This window comes from Haliotis asinina, chromosome 14 (assembly GCF_037392515.1).
Source record: "Haliotis asinina isolate JCU_RB_2024 chromosome 14, JCU_Hal_asi_v2, whole genome shotgun sequence".
In the NCBI taxonomy this organism is placed as follows: domain Eukaryota; kingdom Metazoa; phylum Mollusca; class Gastropoda; order Lepetellida; family Haliotidae; genus Haliotis; species Haliotis asinina.
The window spans coordinates 16,494,885-16,513,140 of NC_090293.1; the positions used below are offsets into that span (position 1 = coordinate 16,494,885).

General features: G+C 40.1%; 1 protein-coding gene across 1 annotated transcript in view; it reads right to left on the bottom strand.

Annotated features, from left to right (window-relative positions):
• The window catches only part of LOC137261538 (kinesin-like protein KIF27), a 36,031-nt gene that overhangs the window by 2,043 nt on the left and 15,732 nt on the right, over nt 1-18,256 (bottom strand). Inside the window, exons 14-33 of the mRNA XM_067799298.1 lie at nt 17,635-17,770; nt 15,967-16,050; nt 15,504-15,590; nt 14,811-14,930; nt 10,645-10,764; nt 9,480-9,655; nt 9,155-9,279; nt 8,647-8,836; nt 7,729-7,825; nt 7,372-7,475; nt 6,926-7,033; nt 6,093-6,192; nt 4,995-5,137; nt 4,633-4,729; nt 4,193-4,512; nt 3,660-3,771; nt 3,129-3,266; nt 2,176-2,360; nt 1,596-1,699; nt 675-780 (exon numbers count right to left, since the gene is read on the bottom strand). Coding sequence (XP_067655399.1) covers nt 675-780; nt 1,596-1,699; nt 2,176-2,360; nt 3,129-3,266; nt 3,660-3,771; nt 4,193-4,512; nt 4,633-4,729; nt 4,995-5,137; nt 6,093-6,192; nt 6,926-7,033; nt 7,372-7,475; nt 7,729-7,825; nt 8,647-8,836; nt 9,155-9,279; nt 9,480-9,655; nt 10,645-10,764; nt 14,811-14,930; nt 15,504-15,590; nt 15,967-16,050; nt 17,635-17,770 — 2,652 coding nt within the window. The remainder of the gene's footprint in view (nt 1-674; nt 781-1,595; nt 1,700-2,175; nt 2,361-3,128; nt 3,267-3,659; nt 3,772-4,192; nt 4,513-4,632; nt 4,730-4,994; nt 5,138-6,092; nt 6,193-6,925; nt 7,034-7,371; nt 7,476-7,728; nt 7,826-8,646; nt 8,837-9,154; nt 9,280-9,479; nt 9,656-10,644; nt 10,765-14,810; nt 14,931-15,503; nt 15,591-15,966; nt 16,051-17,634; nt 17,771-18,256) is intronic.

Consider the following 18,256-nt stretch of genomic DNA (forward strand, 5'->3'; position numbering starts at 1 on the left):
CAACAAAAGATCATCCCTAAAATATCGATGTTAATATCACGCAGAGCATCCCAATATCATTGTTGTTTCTGGAGATGACATAAAATATTACAAGACAAAAATAATGATGCTCTGTGCTATGCTCAGTAAAATGATTGTAGTTGTAGTGAATGATCCCTTCATTGACAGGGTTGAGTACAAAGTGTCTGGATATGTCCAAATTGCGTTTATGAATAAATGCCACTTTACAAATACAACTGAAAAGAAATGAAAGAAGCCAAGATACTTTCTTTTGACTACTTCTTATTATACTGCTGCCATATAGTTGCAATATTGATAAATGTTATTAAACAACTACCAACCAACCAGACATCATACGAATAAAGTAAATCTGTCATTACCATCTAATTGTAGTCGCATGAAAAATGAAATCTTTACCTGATCTTTAATTTTTTGAATAGTGTAATGTGCAAACACTAATCATCTTGTGATATGTAGGATCCACATCAAAAACACGAAAAATGTTTTTCACTAACACAAGAAGTCGCTGATAACTGGACTGTCCAGTGCAGATCTGCTCATTTACAGACAGATGCAATATAGCTGGATTATTTCCAAGTGTGGCATTAAAGAACAACCAACAAAAGGGCCTGTCATGTCACAGTAAATGTAATGAGCTGATGAACCAGTCTTACCGACTAGAATGTGAGTCCCTGGGTGTGGGTACATATGCTTTGGGGGTAGACACTTCATTTTCTGCATTACTTTGGATTGAGCTTGAAACTCCTATATCGTCATAAGCTGTGGAGGAGAAATAAACGTGCTGATTATACTCAAATCTGAGCTACTTTTACATCAATGAACAGACATGTTCTCGTACAATGCCAAATCATCCCACATGCACAAATGGACCAGCTGTGCAAAAAACAGGAGGAGAAATGTGCTTCTCTAAGTTTGACTCAAATTCCTGTTTAGTAGAAAGAAATTGGTTAAAAATGGCATCTAATTTACTAGACAAAGTTGTATCAGGGTCCCAAATGCTCAGTGCCTTGACTGCAAATGACAGAGATAAATTCAAATATTGCTACCCTTATATACCCCTTAGCAACGTCATCATGGGAAACTGCACTTGCCGTGATTATGTTCCCTTCTGCTGGGAGAAGGCAATTTTAATCTAATTCATACTTCAACTGAAGAAAATACCATTTCTACAGACATAACTCTTCACATTGCTATTTCAAGCATAGTCTTAAACATGTCCAGTGAACAATTTACAAGACATTATCTTCCATGTCTGGAGCTATTTGTTGCTTATGCAAAACACACATAATCAGGTGTACCACAGTATGAACTTAATAATGACACCTACGAAATACATGTAACCATGGTAACACAGATTTAGGACAGCCCTGGCACAAACATTGTCTTATGGAATGGAGTCTGCTACTCTACAAAATCCAACCCTGTGTCATGAACAGAGACTGAATTACATGGGCTACAACAAACAAAAGAGACAGAGAAATCGGTCTTCATCGTCATATATTTGTAAACATGGTTACAGAATACATTATCAAGTTGCACACTGCACGTTAACAGACATGTTAATGGTTACTAACCATGTGCGCTAAGGACCCCTTTTGTTATCAGCTCTTTGAACTTCTTCTTCAGATCTCTGCTAGTTTTCTTGTAGTAATACAGATCTTTCTCCAGCTGTTGCACTCTGAAATGCACAGACAGTAAAATACAGAAAATATTCAGAAATGAAAAAAATTACACATATTACATTTCTACGCAGGTCAGTATTTCAGCATATTTTCAAAAGCAAAAACCTGTGAAGATCTGGGTCAGAACTTGTCTTCACTATCCGATACTTGTCGGCGATAAACAGAATCGGGTGGTCAGGCTTGCTGACTTGGTTGACACATGTTGTCATATCCCATTTGTGTAGATTGATATTCATGATGTTTATCACTGCATTGTCTGACAAAACTTGATTATTTATAGACTGCTGTTAGATCACTGGAATATTGCTGAGTGTGGCGTCAAACAAACAAACAGACAAACATGTTATTCACAAACAATACATCATGACACATCCCTGGGAGCCAGTTCTAAGTTGATGCATTTTTACTAAAATGTCATAGTACACATATCTACCAAACATATGGTAAGGAGTGAATATCTGTGGGTACTCACTTGGAATCAATTCCATCTCCACAACTGTTCCCCACTCCTCCCTCTGTCACTTGTTGCATTAGCAGTTGCATCTTCTGTTCATACTCCCTCTGCTGCTGTACAAGACGACGGTCCGAGTCCATGTTATTTCTCTGCAAAGCACTCTCAAGTTCTCGGATAATTCGTTCCTGCTCATCTATCTTCACCTGCAATACAGATACAACCACAAACATACAAGTATGTCATGCTTGTAAATACAGTTATAATATACTCAAAGAGATGGCACATTTAGCAAATTTGACAATCCCAAGTTAAATGAGTAAATCTCGAGATTGACAACACAAGCAATGATCATTGCAACAATGACATACATCAACCATGTCATCCACAAACACCAGGTCTGATCCTGTTAGTGGTCTCCTGCAACAATCAACGTTGCTGACTAAAAAATAATCTACTTCTTCACCTGCAAAGAGCATGTGGGTGCAGCTCTATCTGGATCTGTATATGCAAGTAAAGTCTCACTATTGTAAACTCCTACTACAAGCATGAGTAAGGGAGAATACTTCAGCTTACAAACCCTCTTGGGGAAGGATGACACATTAAATGTAACAATCCTCTGTATCATTTACAGCCCTAGTTGTCGAAGACATTAAAGAATTCATGTTACACAATCAAAATTTCCAAGTGATAGTAACTTGTAAAGGTCAAGGGCTAGAATATTGGCCTTCAGCAACCCCTGCTTGTCTTAACAGGCAACTAAAGGAATTGGGTGGTTAGACTTGCTGACTTGATTGACAATGGTTCCCAAATGCACAGATTGTTGCTCATGCTGTTGATCACTGGATTGTGTCCGGAACAACCTCAATTATTTACAGACTGACCCATATACCTGGAATATTTCTGGGTGCATTTTAAAACTAAACCCACTTACTGTACGTCATAGTATATGAAGGGTGAGCTACAGTACCTACCTCCAGCTCATCACACTGCAGTGTTAACTTCCTCTCCTCCTCACGGAGACTGACCACCTTCTCAAAATACTTGGACAGCAGCGACTTGGTCTCCACAGTAGTCAGTGACTTGAGGCGATTCATCAAGTTGTCTTCGCTCTAATAATAGAGGCATCATACACAACATGAAGGAGAAATTGTTCAATGATATAACACCTGCTCTCTGTACAGATAACATGGATGGAACTTGAAACAAAGAAATAAAGAGATGAAGTGTCTGCTTCCACGAAATAGTGAAAATATTCCAACCATCTCACATAGGGCACTGCCGTAAGAAGCTTCACATATCCTAACTAACTAATGAACCAAAGTCAGACCATTGATGTGAGAAGACAATCAGCCAACTTATTGTCATTCAAAATTACATGAACACAGTCATATCGCCTGTAATAGCTTAGCTGGGGTTGGATCTCTTTCAAAGACATCTGGTCTTCATTTCAACTGCTCCAATTATGATTCTGAAGTTTTACAGCATATCCATTTATATCTCACCTGAGCCATAATCTGTGACTGCCGGATCTCTGCCTGTTTGTTGTGAATAGATTCATTCTTGTACTCAATGGCTGCATCAAGAGCTTCGATTGCTTCATCTAGTTCAATAAGCCTACAAACAGAGAATCATTTCAAAACAAAATACAGATAAATGTTTTTACTTATTACAATATTATAGAACTAGTGCTTTCATTCACTGCAACATTAGTGGGTGTGGCCTCTTAAGGGGGAGGAGAAGACATGGGGGTGTTATGGAAACATGAACACCAAAAAGAACTGCTTGATTAGCTAATGGAACGCCATAGACACGAGGAAGGATCAAGGTGGTACACAACCACCCTGGGTGCCTTTTCTTAGCCCTAACCATGATGTTGATGGAAGATTGCTAAATGTGCCATAAAACTAAAATCACTCACTCACAATTGTTATCCCTTCTGACAAGTGTGGGTCACCAAAGACCATTCTGCCTGTGAATCCTCACGTTGTAAATCACCCATATTTATGACATACTCATCTCTTCCTCAACCACCCACCTTCTCTCTTCTTTAGCCGACAAGATACTCCCTTCACGCAGCTTCTCATCCATCACTCCTCGACTCTTCTGCAGCTTTTCCCGCGATCGCTTCAATCGTGCGATCTCCTCCTTGACACTTTCCTGTTCATCTTCTGTCGTCTGAGTCAACTCCTTCCGTTTCTCCTCGATCTTCTTCTCCACATTTTCCAGTTTGAGGGACACAGACACCACGTCATGGTTAAGCATCTGACTAGAACGGAGCTTCTTTATCTCCAGCTCACCCTTCTCTGACAACATGGCTTCTTTCTTTGCAATTATTCCTTCTCTGCGATTAAGATCCTGGAACAAGTCATTATAATGCATAGATGAGTATTAGACAATTTCATATCATCTCAGATTGAGCAGAATGTAATTTCAAAAGAAGCTGAGTATCATGTATGCATGTATGTAAAGCTCTACCTCCTGTAGTTCCTCAGTCTGTCGACGGAGCACCAGCACCTTCTCAATCTCGGTGTCCAGCCACCTTTTCTGTTCGTCCATTTTTTCCAGGTTTTCCCTAATTGTACAAGAAAAACACTTCATTATGATTTTATTGATGGAGAACTAGAAACATAACAACTGTCATTTAGCCTTATGTTGCACAGCACTTTGTGTATACACTGATATATATACATATATATTCTGTTGTAAACTTAAATCAAGGACGTACAACACTACTTTCTTGAACACCGTCCTGAAAGGGGAAAACTAGACTTTGATGTAGGCTACTGGACAGTCTTGCTGCCTCAAGATGGATAAGATGCACATCAGACTGTACTTACATCTGTATAGGAGGCAGGGAGCCTGAACGTAATCTCCTCTGAGCAGCTGCAATCTCCTCATTTTTACGCTTCAGTATCTTCTGCTGTTGTTCACTCTTCAGCTCAAGCTCTTTCACTCGCTGCAGCTCTCTCTGCATGTCACGCTATAAAGAGTTTATTGATCATTAACATGCAAATTCTTCCACAACTTTGTGTGTGTTCTGCAGTGCTTCTAACTAACACAGAGGGACACCTAAAACCAAAAGTTGATGTACAGATTCACGACACCATATGCTTGATATGAAATATTCTTTTTTACTAAGAGGTTCTGCTGAACGTTAATTTGACAAGGATACACTTCAAACAGTTTTCAGAATACATTTCAGGAAATTTGACTGTTAGCTCAAAAGACTCATAGATAAAGTGTTTGCCTGTTGGCCATCAGCGCCTGCAGGTTCTAAAACAGGCCCTGAATGAAATCTGCAGGCCCAGTTTGTCAAAGTAAAACCAATAAAGACAAAATAGACTACACTGAACACACTTTCACACTGTTTCTACAAAATCAATTACCGAAGCCTCTGGTGTAGAGAGATGGTTTTGTTTGTTAAAGACCAGTGTTGACATTCTTATGTACAAAGCCCTGACACAGCAGGAAGTGAAACTAAGTTATGTAATATGAGGGATCATGGATGATTCCCGAACATTAATAAAGAAAAAAACAAGGAAAAGATTCCAGTTGGACAAAAGGACAGACACTTTACTGAAGGACACAAGGTGAAGCAAATATTTGTAACTTCTGGCCCGATACAATATCAACCAGCACTGGAAGTCTGGGCTGTTGAATATTTCAAACACCGCATAGAAACACAATTACTACATCTCAAAACAGCAAATGTTTCCACTTTTTTCCACAGCCGATGAGTATGTCTACAAAGTCTACAAAGAATATTTGAAACACCGTTTAATGTTGCAATTATCCTGCCTGTATAATCAACATATAGAGCCCCTGTCATCTATATTACGGAGTGATTTAAGTACAGCACAGGTGGTAAAACAACTATCTACGTAAGGGACATAACAATATCTTCTACAACAATGTCTTCTACAGACTTGTCTCACCTCCAGTTTGGCTTTCTGTTCAGTTTCATCCTTGAACTTCCTCTGCAGATTCTCATAATGCTGCTTCATCCTGTCCACTGCCAGCTCCAGGTCCTGTATCCTGTAGACAGAAATACAGGGGCGCCATTTTCTCGTCACGCCTTTGTTCGGCATGTGTCATGGTATGCAGCACTTGGTTGGTACAATTTGGTTTGGTTAATTGACAATAAAATTCAATAGGGAAAAACATTTTCATGGAAAGGCACTGTTGGTTTGGATAAAGTTCCAAAAAGAAATCTCTGTCGAAAGTGCTTTTACAAGATCTCATTCACCCAGTCAAATAAGCATGAGCTGTTCACAATAGCAGCACAGAAATGGTAACTATATGACCATGTCATCTAAAACTAATATCCCATCAATACTCGTGATGACATTCAAAAAGTAATGTGCATTCGATGAGTCAGATGATATTTTCGGTACAAAACGAAACATACCATATTTTCAAAGAGAATTTCAGTGCACAGAACCGGAAAAAGAAAACTGCAGTATATAGTTTCAGCCCTGCAGAAATGTAAACATGTCCTGTTGGAAACAAAGACACAGTTAGTGTATAACTACTGAACCAAGCATGAACGGCTAACCACTTATGCTTGACAGTGAGTGAGTGCATTTAGTTTTACGCCGCTTTTAGCAATATTCCTGCAATGTCATGGTGGGGGGCACTAGAAAATGGGCTTCACGCATTGTACCCATGTGGAGAATCGAATCTGGGTCTTTGGCGTGACAAGATTTAACCACTAGGCTACCCCACAGCCCCTATGATTGACAGTCACACCCTGTCGTCCAGTACTCACTTCTTCTCATGTTGTGAGGCAAAGTTTGCTATTTTCTCAGTCTCTCTCTGCTTCTTCTGTAGGGCTGACATCTTAGATTTTGCCTCTTCTATTTTCTTCTTGTAGTCACTGGAATGAAACATAACAATACAGTGTATCCCTACTGTATGGTATTGTGTCTAATGTAAGGTTCTCTGTCTACCGTGTCCACTGTCTCACGGTACTGATTTGTGCCCACTATAATGTTCTGTGCCTACTGTATGGAGTTGGGTCTACAATGGGGGTTGTGCCTACACCAGGAAGTCATTTCATCTGCTGTAGTGTGCCATGCCTACTGTACAGTGTTGGGCCTACTGTGCCTAGTGTGGTGAGCTGTGACTGCTGTACAGAGTTGTGCCTACTGTGCCTAGTGAGGTGAGCTGTGCCTACTGTACAGAGTTGTGCCTACTGTGGAGAGTGGTGCCTACCTCTGCAGCTTCTGTTTCTCGGCCGTCTCCTGCTGTTCCCTCATCCCCAGTTCCTGCAGTGCCCTCTGTGTCCCCATCAGTTCCTGCTTCACAACAAGCTTCTCCTGCAAATAACCACTGTCCTATACAACCCTCCGCAACATAGCATAATGACACCATATCTCACTCATATGCTCAGAGGTTTCTGTTACACAATCAATGATATAAATTCCTAAAAAGATTAACTGTTAAATCTCCCTGACATAGCATACCAGTACATCTTGCACTAACTGAACTATTTACAATAATGATAAAGATTAAAAAATCAAACATATATATGAACAGTCTGTGACAACAGTTCAGTAGACAAGCGTGAACCTTCTCCAGAGCCTTGATCTTGTCTGCATACTGTTTATTCATGAGCTCAGCATCCTTCCCGGACCTGACGAGTTCTCTGATCAGCTGTTCCTTCATTCTGGAAGACATTGCAGCAATAATAATGAGCCACACAGAAGCATAATACCCTCAGATTATCAATATTGTTAATGTGTGACTTAAATTCCATGATCACAAATATTGCTGTTTTTGTCAGTATTCCAACAGGGCTCGATTTCTTGCACTGATGCAAATCAATATTGTGAAGTGCAACCTACTTATTGGTCTAACTTGTCTTTCACTACACATTGCAATAAAAGCATTGCATCTGGTATTTGTCTGGTGCAACTAGGTTTTTATATTAGGTTGCACCTGGTGCAAGTAGGATAACATCTCTTAAATCAAGCTCTATCCAAGCAAAGTGATAACAGCACTCTCCAGTAATGTGAAATACCCTTTATTCTCTTGACCATGGAAGTATCCCCCTCCAACCAATGAAGGGTGTTAGTACGTGAATCTTTCACAGCAATATGCCTCACTCAGCAATATTCCAGCTATATGGTGATGGTCTGTAAATAATCGAGTCTGGACCAGACAATCCAGTGATCAACAACATGACCATCGATCTGCGCAATTGGGAACCGATGACATGTGTCAACCAAGTCAGCAAGCCTGACCACCCAGTCCAATTAGTCACCTCTTGCGACAAGCATGGTCGCCTTTTATGCTAAGCACGGGTTTCTGAAGGCCCATTCCACCCCGGGACCTTCACGAGTACAGTTCTTTTTTGGGTACAAACACACATACAAGCCAAGTCACACGAAGTAATTGTTTGTCATAGCCATTTATGTATTACTGGGACATATTTCCTTATGACATACTGTACTCTATTGGGTGTACAGTGAGGTATAAAACACCTACCTGATGTTGATGGCTAGGTCTCTCATCTTCTGGTTTGCCTCCAACACTTTCAGCTGTGTCTGCTTGATCTTCTTTCGATGGATTTCAGTGCTGCTACGGTTGTCTATGTTGATGAGGCGACTCCCTGTGCCATCACTCTCTGACACATCCTGACTTCTCATCAGCCTGGTGCTGGATCGGACATCAGATACTGACAAGAAAAGATTTAGATGACATGTAAAATCATGAAATAGAGAGTAAATCTGCTGTCAGTAAGAGTGAGTGAAAGAGAGAGTGAGTGTTAGAGTGAGTGAGTGAGTGAGTGAGTGAGTGAGTGAGTGAGTGAGTGAGTGAGTGAGTGAGAGAGAGAGAGAGAGTTTGTTTTTAAGCTGCTTTTAGCAATCTTCCAGCAATATCATGGCAGGGTACACCAAAAATATGCTTCACACGTTTACCCATGAGGGGCTTTGTAATGAAAAGCGAACACTTTAACCACCACCCCTAGTGGATTGAGACTTAATGTCCCTACCTGGCTTGCTCCTCCTGACTTCAGGCATGTCGTCTACTGACAACCGGTTCTCCTTGTCCTCATCATTCCTTGATCCCTTCTTTACACGGAATGTTCCTCGACGGACAAAAGGGTTATCTCCAGTCCTGCAACCGGAAACATTAATAACTCAAAGTTGCCCTTTTTCACAATTTATTTCTCAAAGTTAATGGTGTTTTAACATATCTAACATCATTAAGTTTCGGTTTTCATCTCACAAAGATGTTTCGAGCGAAAATCTTTGCCACATCACCTGGATCTTAATGATACGAGCGTAATGTCAAGTCGACATAAGTCAAATACCTACCCAGGCCTTTGGGTCTCCTCATCACTGAAGGTCTGGTGCAGGACCTCATCACTGTCCTCAAGTCTGGTCACCAAAAGCTGGCTTCGAGCCCGGAAGCTTTGCATGACCCGTTCCAGAGAAAACAGTGCTGGACTTGTCTTGATGTTTCGTGATGGTGGCCTCAGATTTGAGTAAAACTGGAGGTGAAGGAACATGAACGCATGTACTATCTTGAATAGAATATTTGTGCTGCTTATTATAAGAACACACCAATACAAAGAGGTGTTATGATCAAACCATAAGAAATTATATACTCACAGAAACAAATGAAGGAAAACACAAAAGAATAAGTGTTCCTTTATTTATTTCCAGATTTCACTCACAGTGCAACACATACCTTGTGAGGAAACCTGGAAAAGAATACAGGAACAATTGCACTTCCATGAGTTCCCTTATTTGTTTCCATGAGTATATTTAACAGGATGATACGATGTTTCTGCTACAACACACAGTACTACTTCGCCCATATGAGGTGAGTGAGTGAGTGAGTTTAGTTTTATGCCACTTTTAGGAATATTCCAGCAATATCACGGCGGGGGACACCAGAAATGGGACCGTTGTACATCTGGGGGGAATCGAACCCATGTCTTCAGCATGACGAGCAAATGCTTTGACTATTTGGCTACCATACTGCCCCACAACCATATGGAAAACTGCCTGACCACATATCAGTGACATTGGCTTACAACAGTTACAATAGGCAGAAACTTTCCATGCTTTCGGACAGCTACTGGGAAAACAGCCAAGGTTAGTTATCCCAGGTTCAGTTATACTTCAGGCATGTATTCTCCTCAAATCCTAGGTTTATAGTTATGTGACTTATCCCATCGGGTGCCCATTTTCTCCTGGGTGAACAGAGGCAATATACAAACTCACTTGCCTGAGGTAAGACCACATGTGTCACATGCACTTCGTTGTGGAGCAGGACAAAAGTTTATGGCAACATAATACTTATGTTGTGCATCTTAATCTGTGTCCGACTATTTTCATCCTGCAGACTAATGTAAGTCCTAAGGATTTCACACACATACACACATCATTCTCACAGCATTACGCTACATCATGAAACAAGACATTGGTCCATAATCCAACATCTTCACAGACTTCATGGCTGACATTCACTTACATTGTCCTGTTTCCGATTGACGTGGGCGGGAACGGACTTAGGTCTTCTGCCTGTGACAGGAGGTGCGCTTGACGTAACAGCAGTGCTGTCCAGAATGCTGCTTGAACCCAGCAATGTCTCCTGTGATGGAGGAAGCACAACATCATCACTGTCCGCACATGATAACACAGAGATATATAACATGAAATTAAACATAAAGACCCATGGCAACCGTATTAATAACGATCATTGACCATAAATGTCACTACCTTAAGAGGAGGACCATCAAACGGACAAATATGAAATATGATGGTTTTGTAAACATTAGAATATGAAAATATAACAATGGTTTACTGTGAATTAATTGAAAAGAATTAGCATACAAATACTATAGTCTAGTTTTGTGTGAATAGTCATCTCTTTAACAAAGAGTCAGAAGGTTCAAGGAATCAGAGACGCTCATTTGACAGAAGCTCAGTTACATTACTGTGTACCAGCTGTGCAAAAAACACCTGAAATAAAACACGTCAATATGAAGAGTCAGTGACAGAGTGAGTGAGTTGTTTACATTGCCGCCAGAATTCCATCTATACCAGTGTAACCTGTAACTAATCAAACCTGGGCCTAGATTTTCAAAGCTCTCTTAGCGCTAAGATAGCTGTAAGTGCCATTCATTCACATTAACTTATGACTATCTTAGCGCTAAGAGAGCTGCGAAAATCTAGGCCTGTATGCTAGTGACAATCCAAATATCTAACAATGACTATACATTCAACCTAATCAAACATAGCATCAAAAAATTGTGTCAAATTTATAAAAAAAATATTGGTTTAGAAAATTCAATATTGACAGTGGGCACCAAATAATAATGAGTATGTTTTATTATTTTTTTTCAGTAAAAGACTATATGATACATAGGCTCTATTTGGGATTACACTTTCAAAGCAAATTACTTTTGGGAATTCGAACCAAAACCCTTGAGATGTGACTCCACCCTAAATAGTAATTGATTACTTCACCAAAGCAGTGTAATAACAAATACATGACCAAAGAATTTGACAAAATCTAGACAAAAAGTTTCTCAAAAGCTAAAAGGAACTGAAACCATGGGAAGTGAAATCCTGTCAATGTGTAATATTTATACAAACCTGTAGAGGGTATGAATTCTTTGAAGGAAGTCCTCCTTGGGGTACATATAAGCATTTTTATGTCCATAAAAAATCCCATGACAGTTGTAACCATAGTTTGGTAACAAAAAATATTTACAAAACAAAATCTTCGTTTTGTCTTGTGGGACCACCCCTACAGGGCCCCTCCAAGGCACCCTACAGCCAAGAGCAGGCAACTCTAGCTGTCAACCTCATACCTTACTTTTCATGCTGTTGTTCTTATCAAAGGCCTTGCATGTTCATCTGGAAGTTGTCTTTTAGTTGTCAGTGTGCAATATTAACACAGTAGCTTCCACTTCCCAAACAACAATGAAATCATAACCAAATGTGTGTATTTCAACGGCAATGGAGTTCAGTGGCAACAGGCTAGATCATGTCTTGTTTAAGCAGCAATAAAACTATTAGGTGCATAAATTTAAACAGTTTGTGCTGACATCAGAAGGATCACCTCTAAAATACAAAATGTAGGGAAATGAAGAACATATTTCAATGTTGGTCTGCAGTGCTTCTGTTCACTTATGAATTAACCTGGTCCTGTACATTTAATATTTTGGATGTCATAGAGTTAATTTTATACTGGTACATGGCTTTTTTCAATATTGTATGTTCAAAAGCCATGATCATGTGATATTAAGTGCTGTGAAGCCTGGAATGAAAATCCAGTGATGAATAGTGAGAGCATTGATCTATATGGCTGTGATTCATGACAACAAGAAGGTCAACCAGACAAGGTCCCATTACATGTGCCAGTAAAACAGTGTATGAAATAAGACAAAACCCTGGCCAGACATCAGTGAAGGTAACTTCAAATTGCTACCAGCCCAAAATGGATTTAACAGACCTGACAATCCAAAGAAAATGAATAAATTTTATGTTACAATGAATAATGAGCCTGAGATATGTAGTTGCTGTTTAACAGTCTATTCACAACAGTCATTTTCAGAAACATCCAACTCCGAGTTGCTGTAAGACTTGAACATGTTCTCTAAATTGTTTACCAGACTATCTGGCTTGCTGGTTGTAACTTCACACCATCAATCTCAAATCTACCCCGTCTCAGTCAGTCAGGTGGGTCTTCTTTCATACACCGAGGAAAATGAATCATTTAATGACAAAAATATTGCTATGCATCAAAACGATCATAGCACTATAACACTCAAAGGCACTAAACATTTCAACAGCCATAATGCTGCAGGATTAAATACAATTATACCATAACTCTGCTTCAAAATGCAGGCAGCGGTTAAGTCCAACATTTACTTCAGATATATATCACTGTAATATTACATGTCATTTTCATCACACCATTCTTAAGGCTTCTCTTCTTAAGCCTAAAATGTACTCTGTCTTTGTCTTTGTTTCTCAGTCCTTGAAACTGAATTTCAAATCAAAAACTGCTTAAGTTTGAATTCATTTGTTCACGATTCTCTCTATGAGTACATCATAAGGTAACAATCTACCTTGGCCAATCTCAACTGAATTTCTCTCTCAAAACATTCATGAGATACAAGAGACCGCTTTTCCCTAACACTCCATTCTACTGAGAGAGAGGTGTACAAAGATGGTGCTGTTGCCAAGAGGAACTAGAACGCATGTGCAAAATCATGTGATGAACTTATGAAGGATGAATACCCCTTGTTGAAAATGTTTCTTTTGGAAAAGGGGACTTTGTTGATCAACCTCATCATGAATGACCTGGATGTCTGGCTGCAATATATTTAAACAGGACATGAATACACAGAACATAGCCAGACAGCTGGTCTAGGGTACAGTCACTCTGCTACCAAACCTAATGCTGAAAAAACTGTGTGATGCATCACCACATCACCAAAGTTAACCAGCAGACAGAAGACTTTTCTTGCATCCTCGATATCTCCAGGGTATACATTCTGATAAATCTCCACTACCCTTGATGCATCTACAAATCATTTTATTACCTCCCTTAGCTGGCTCATCCATTCAGCTGGGCAGTTGAGCGTAGCAGTCACAACTCGCTTTCACTTCTTAAATTATCTTACTGATTAAGTTTGACAACTCAAATGATGAGATACTCTGAAGGAGGTAGAAGGAGTTCTTGCACATATTTTTTAAAAGTTTCAGACCTGTCAATTTGTGTGTATGATTACCCCCAATGTCCGAGTCGCACTGCTTGGCTGTGATTGCTACCTTTGTCAACATGGCCAAGCTCAGTTGTAATGGAGACTTAGTTCACTGGCTACTGTGAGTATGTGGAGCCAGCAAAGGGTGGTAACAAAATTATTGGGCTGAGCCGCAGATGGTTCTCTTGTGGCATAGTGATTATTGTCCACATTGATACTGTAAAATGAACTGAAAATGATGATAGAGTTCAATATTTTAATCTCTGATGTTAATCAATGTTCTAGTAAAATGCCAGGACTGTTGAGTTAGGTCCAGCTAATATTGTTCATATAATAACAGTAAAACAGTTTGAAACTGATGTTTTGTATTTGCAATTCTTCTTTGCAACACTGTATCATGATATTAAAGATGTGTCTTGTATTTGAAAACTGTTTCACCTATCTGCAATTCGATGGTGTGTGAGACAATACTATTCATAATTCGGAACTCACTCACAGAATCTGATAATGAATAAGTACTGATAAATTTGTCACCAAAATGAACATAATTCATTCAAAGGTGTTTGCTGAAAATTATTTTCTGTTTCCATGTTACATTAAAACGATTGTTTTATAACTGCATTTATATTTACTCAAGAACAGTGTATTTTGACAATATTGTATCATGAAGTATCACATTACACATTAACACTGTGTGTACAGCATGTGCCTCTGTTCATCTGTGATTCTACTTCTTCCATCTCTGCACGACTTGTGGTTCAAAACCAATGTTCCATGAATGGATATATAATATCTGTTGACACCCTTAATAATAATGACATTGCCTCATAAAACATGTAGAGATGAGACAAGAAAGAAGACAGTTAAGGTTAATACTGGTTAGTACATAATGTGAGCATGCCACATCCGTCATCCTTACTTTGAGAGCTCTCTGCAGTTCCTCGATCTTCAGCTGCTGCTCCAGCATGTTCTGTTCCTGGCGCTGGCACGTCTCAATGGAGGTCTTCAGAGCTGCATTGCTCTCGGCCACTTCCTTCTCCTGCAAGTTGTACATGAGTGAGTGAATAAAGCTCATTATACACTGGTGTCTGCTTCATATTGCAAAAAGGCCTAATGTGAAGCAGGTCTTAGCCAGTTTACTGCACTGCTGAAGCTCTAAAGCATGTGAAGTCCATTTCTTTTACCCCCGGAATATTGCATATTGCTGGAATATTGCATAAAGTGACATACAATCAGACTCAGTCACTCATTCAACCTAGAACCTGAGCATGGTGCTAGCAAACCTAAAAATAACCTAAAGCATAACTAGGAATCAAACACCTTGATCAGAGTTTCCTTACATGCCTAAGGGAGGCAACTCCTCACAATGAACTAAGGACTTGTTGGTGACTGGATCAAACATGACCCATATCATAAAGCAAAGGGAGAGTTGTGTCAAGCATTTTACTTATATTGGGGCAAATTACAGTTTTGTACCCATAATTTCTGCTAATCTGTTATAAATATGAAACCATGTCGGGATTCAGTCTCACTTTTCTTTCAGAGACCAAGAATACGGACACAGAAGAACCTTGTGGGCAGGCCAGGTGACTAATGTGATTCTACAACCTACCAGTTCTTCAATTCTCTCGGCCAGATGATTTACTTCTCTTGTCTTCTCAGCAAATATATCTTCATCACTTCTGAGATCATCCCGACACTGAGTAAAGACAAGACATTATTGAACTAAAAAAGCCAGTCTCTTTCATCGATGTGATCATGGACAATACAGGGCAAACTAAAGTCCTCTGGACAACGAAATACTTAGGACAATAATGACAACTGAAGGATAACAGAGTATCTTTCCCAGGTGAATAAATTATGTTAATCCTTATCCATCTTAAAGTAACTTAGAAAATTCCTTTATTAGGGACAGATTTCCTAATATTTGAGTCTTTTGTTGATTATTCTATAAATTACCCTTTGACATTTTAAGAGAGAAAATGAAGACCACGGAATATATGAAGGAAAAGGTGTCCAGGGTGAGCAGGTTTAGTCCATCTAACATTACCAGGATTCAGTTTCAGCATACTTACCTTTCTAAGTTCACTCTCCAAATCTCTTATTGTCTGGTTCTCCATGCTTTCTCTGGATAATGTAGAGGGAACTCTGTTTTTTATCTGAAAAGATGAGGTTAGCACAATATCACTAAAAATGTAATATTTTTCAGTAAATTTGATATTATATATTTATCCTGACTTTGCTTATTATGCTTGTCTCCTTTTTCTATGTGATTGATTGTGGATCACTTGAATCCCTTGTAGTTCCCTTTGAAGAGGATGTAAAGAACACAATTTCTCTTGCATACTTTCCTGCCAAAACTGTCACATGACCAACCAATTGGTCAGGTCAAATAAGGGAATGAGAGAATGTTCCAGTCAGTAGTACTCTGGCCACAACAAGGTGATTGTAAATACCCAACACAGGCAACCTTTGATAGTCATGAACAAGAGTCCTCTTGTGACCATCTGATCCTCATTCACAAATGTTTTTTGACTATACCTCTCTGCCATGTAACCACACCAGCCAATTTAATGGGGACTTACTGTTCCCTGTAATCTTCAGCAAAAGTACTAAGTGTGAGTGGGTGCTCCTTGTCCAAGAATCCCAATTAGAGACACTGCAATATCCTTCTCAAGAGGGAAACTGGAGACCTATTGGATCCTAGAATCTTCACCAGGTGAGGAACTCCGGGGCCTTGGAATCATCAGCAGGTAAGGTACTCACATCCTACTGGGCATTGCAATCACCATCAGGTGAGGTACTCAAGACCTAATGTGCAACAGAATTCCCACCAGGTGAGATACTCAGAACCTAATGTGTCCCAGAATCCCTGTTAGATGAGGTACTGAGGACCTACTGTGTCCTGGAGTCCCCACTAGGTGGGGTACTGAGGACCTACTGTGCAACAGAATCCCCACAAGGTGAGGTACTGAGGACCTACTGTGTCCCAGAATCCCCACCTGGTGAGGTACTGAAGACCTACTGTGTCCTTGAATCAACACAACGTGAGATACTGAGGACCTACTGTGTCCAAGAATCACCATGATGTGAGATACTGTAGAAACTGTGTTCAGGAATCACCACTAGGTGAGGTACTGAAGACCTACTGTGTCCAGGAATCACCACCAGGTGAGGTACTGAGGACCTACTGTGTCCAGGAATCCCTACCAGGTGAGGTACTGAGGACCTACTGTGTCCAGGAATCACCAATAGGTGAGGTACAGAGGACCTACTGTGTCCAGGAATCATCACCAGGTGAGGTACAGAGGACCTACTGTCTCCAGGAATCACCACCAGGTGAGGTACTGAGGACCTACTGTGTCCAGGAATCACCAATAGGTGAGGTACTGAGGACCTACTGTGTCCAGGAATCACCACCAGGTGAGGTTCTGAGGACCTATTTAGTCCAGGAATCCTGCTGTGTCCAGGAATCCCTACCAGGTGAGGTACTGAGAACTTATTGTGTCCAGGATTCCCCATTAGATGAGGTTTTGACGACCTACCTACTACCTACTATGTCCAGGAATCTGCACCAGGAGAGGTACTAAGGACCTATTGTGTCCAGGAATCCCCACAAGCTAAGGTGCTGAGGGCCTACTGTGTCCTGGAATCCCTATCAGATTACCCCGGACAATCAGCACCCCAGAAGAAAACAAGGTTGATTAAGACTATCTGCTTGAGGCAAATGTTGCGAATTCTACCTCTTCCATGAGATCCAGCCAGTCCTTCAGTCTGATGTCCTGACTCTTGGACAAAATCTCTCTCTCCTTTATGTCAATCAGCTGCTTGTAGGCTTCCTCTGAGACCATGCGGTAGTGGGAACACTCCGTCTGTAATCTGAAAAAATAACACAGCCATCTCACAAACATTGCCAGAAACATCAACAATTAACTCATCCAGCTGCTGAACATGGGAGTTTGTTTTGTTTAACTCTTGAACAGTTGAATATCTATGATGCAAATGCATCGTCAGGATTAGTGTCACCCATGAAGATGTCGGTTAGAATTAGTCTTCAACAACCCATGCTTATCATAAGTGGTGACTTGTATTCCTGGCCCTTATTCTCAGAACATTTGTAGCCCTAAGAATTCTTCACTTTGATCTTAGCCAGTGTGTCAAGAAAGGGATTAAGAAGTTTGTGGGGCTACAAACGATCTGAGAATAGCTTACCTGTTGTGTAGATTGATGCTCACAGTGTCAATCACCAGAATGTCTGGTCCACGCTCGATGATTTACACCACCACAACATAACAGGACTACTGCTAAGTGCCAGTGTTTAAAAACAAACAAGAATGAGTGTATGATTACGCTCCACAAATATCT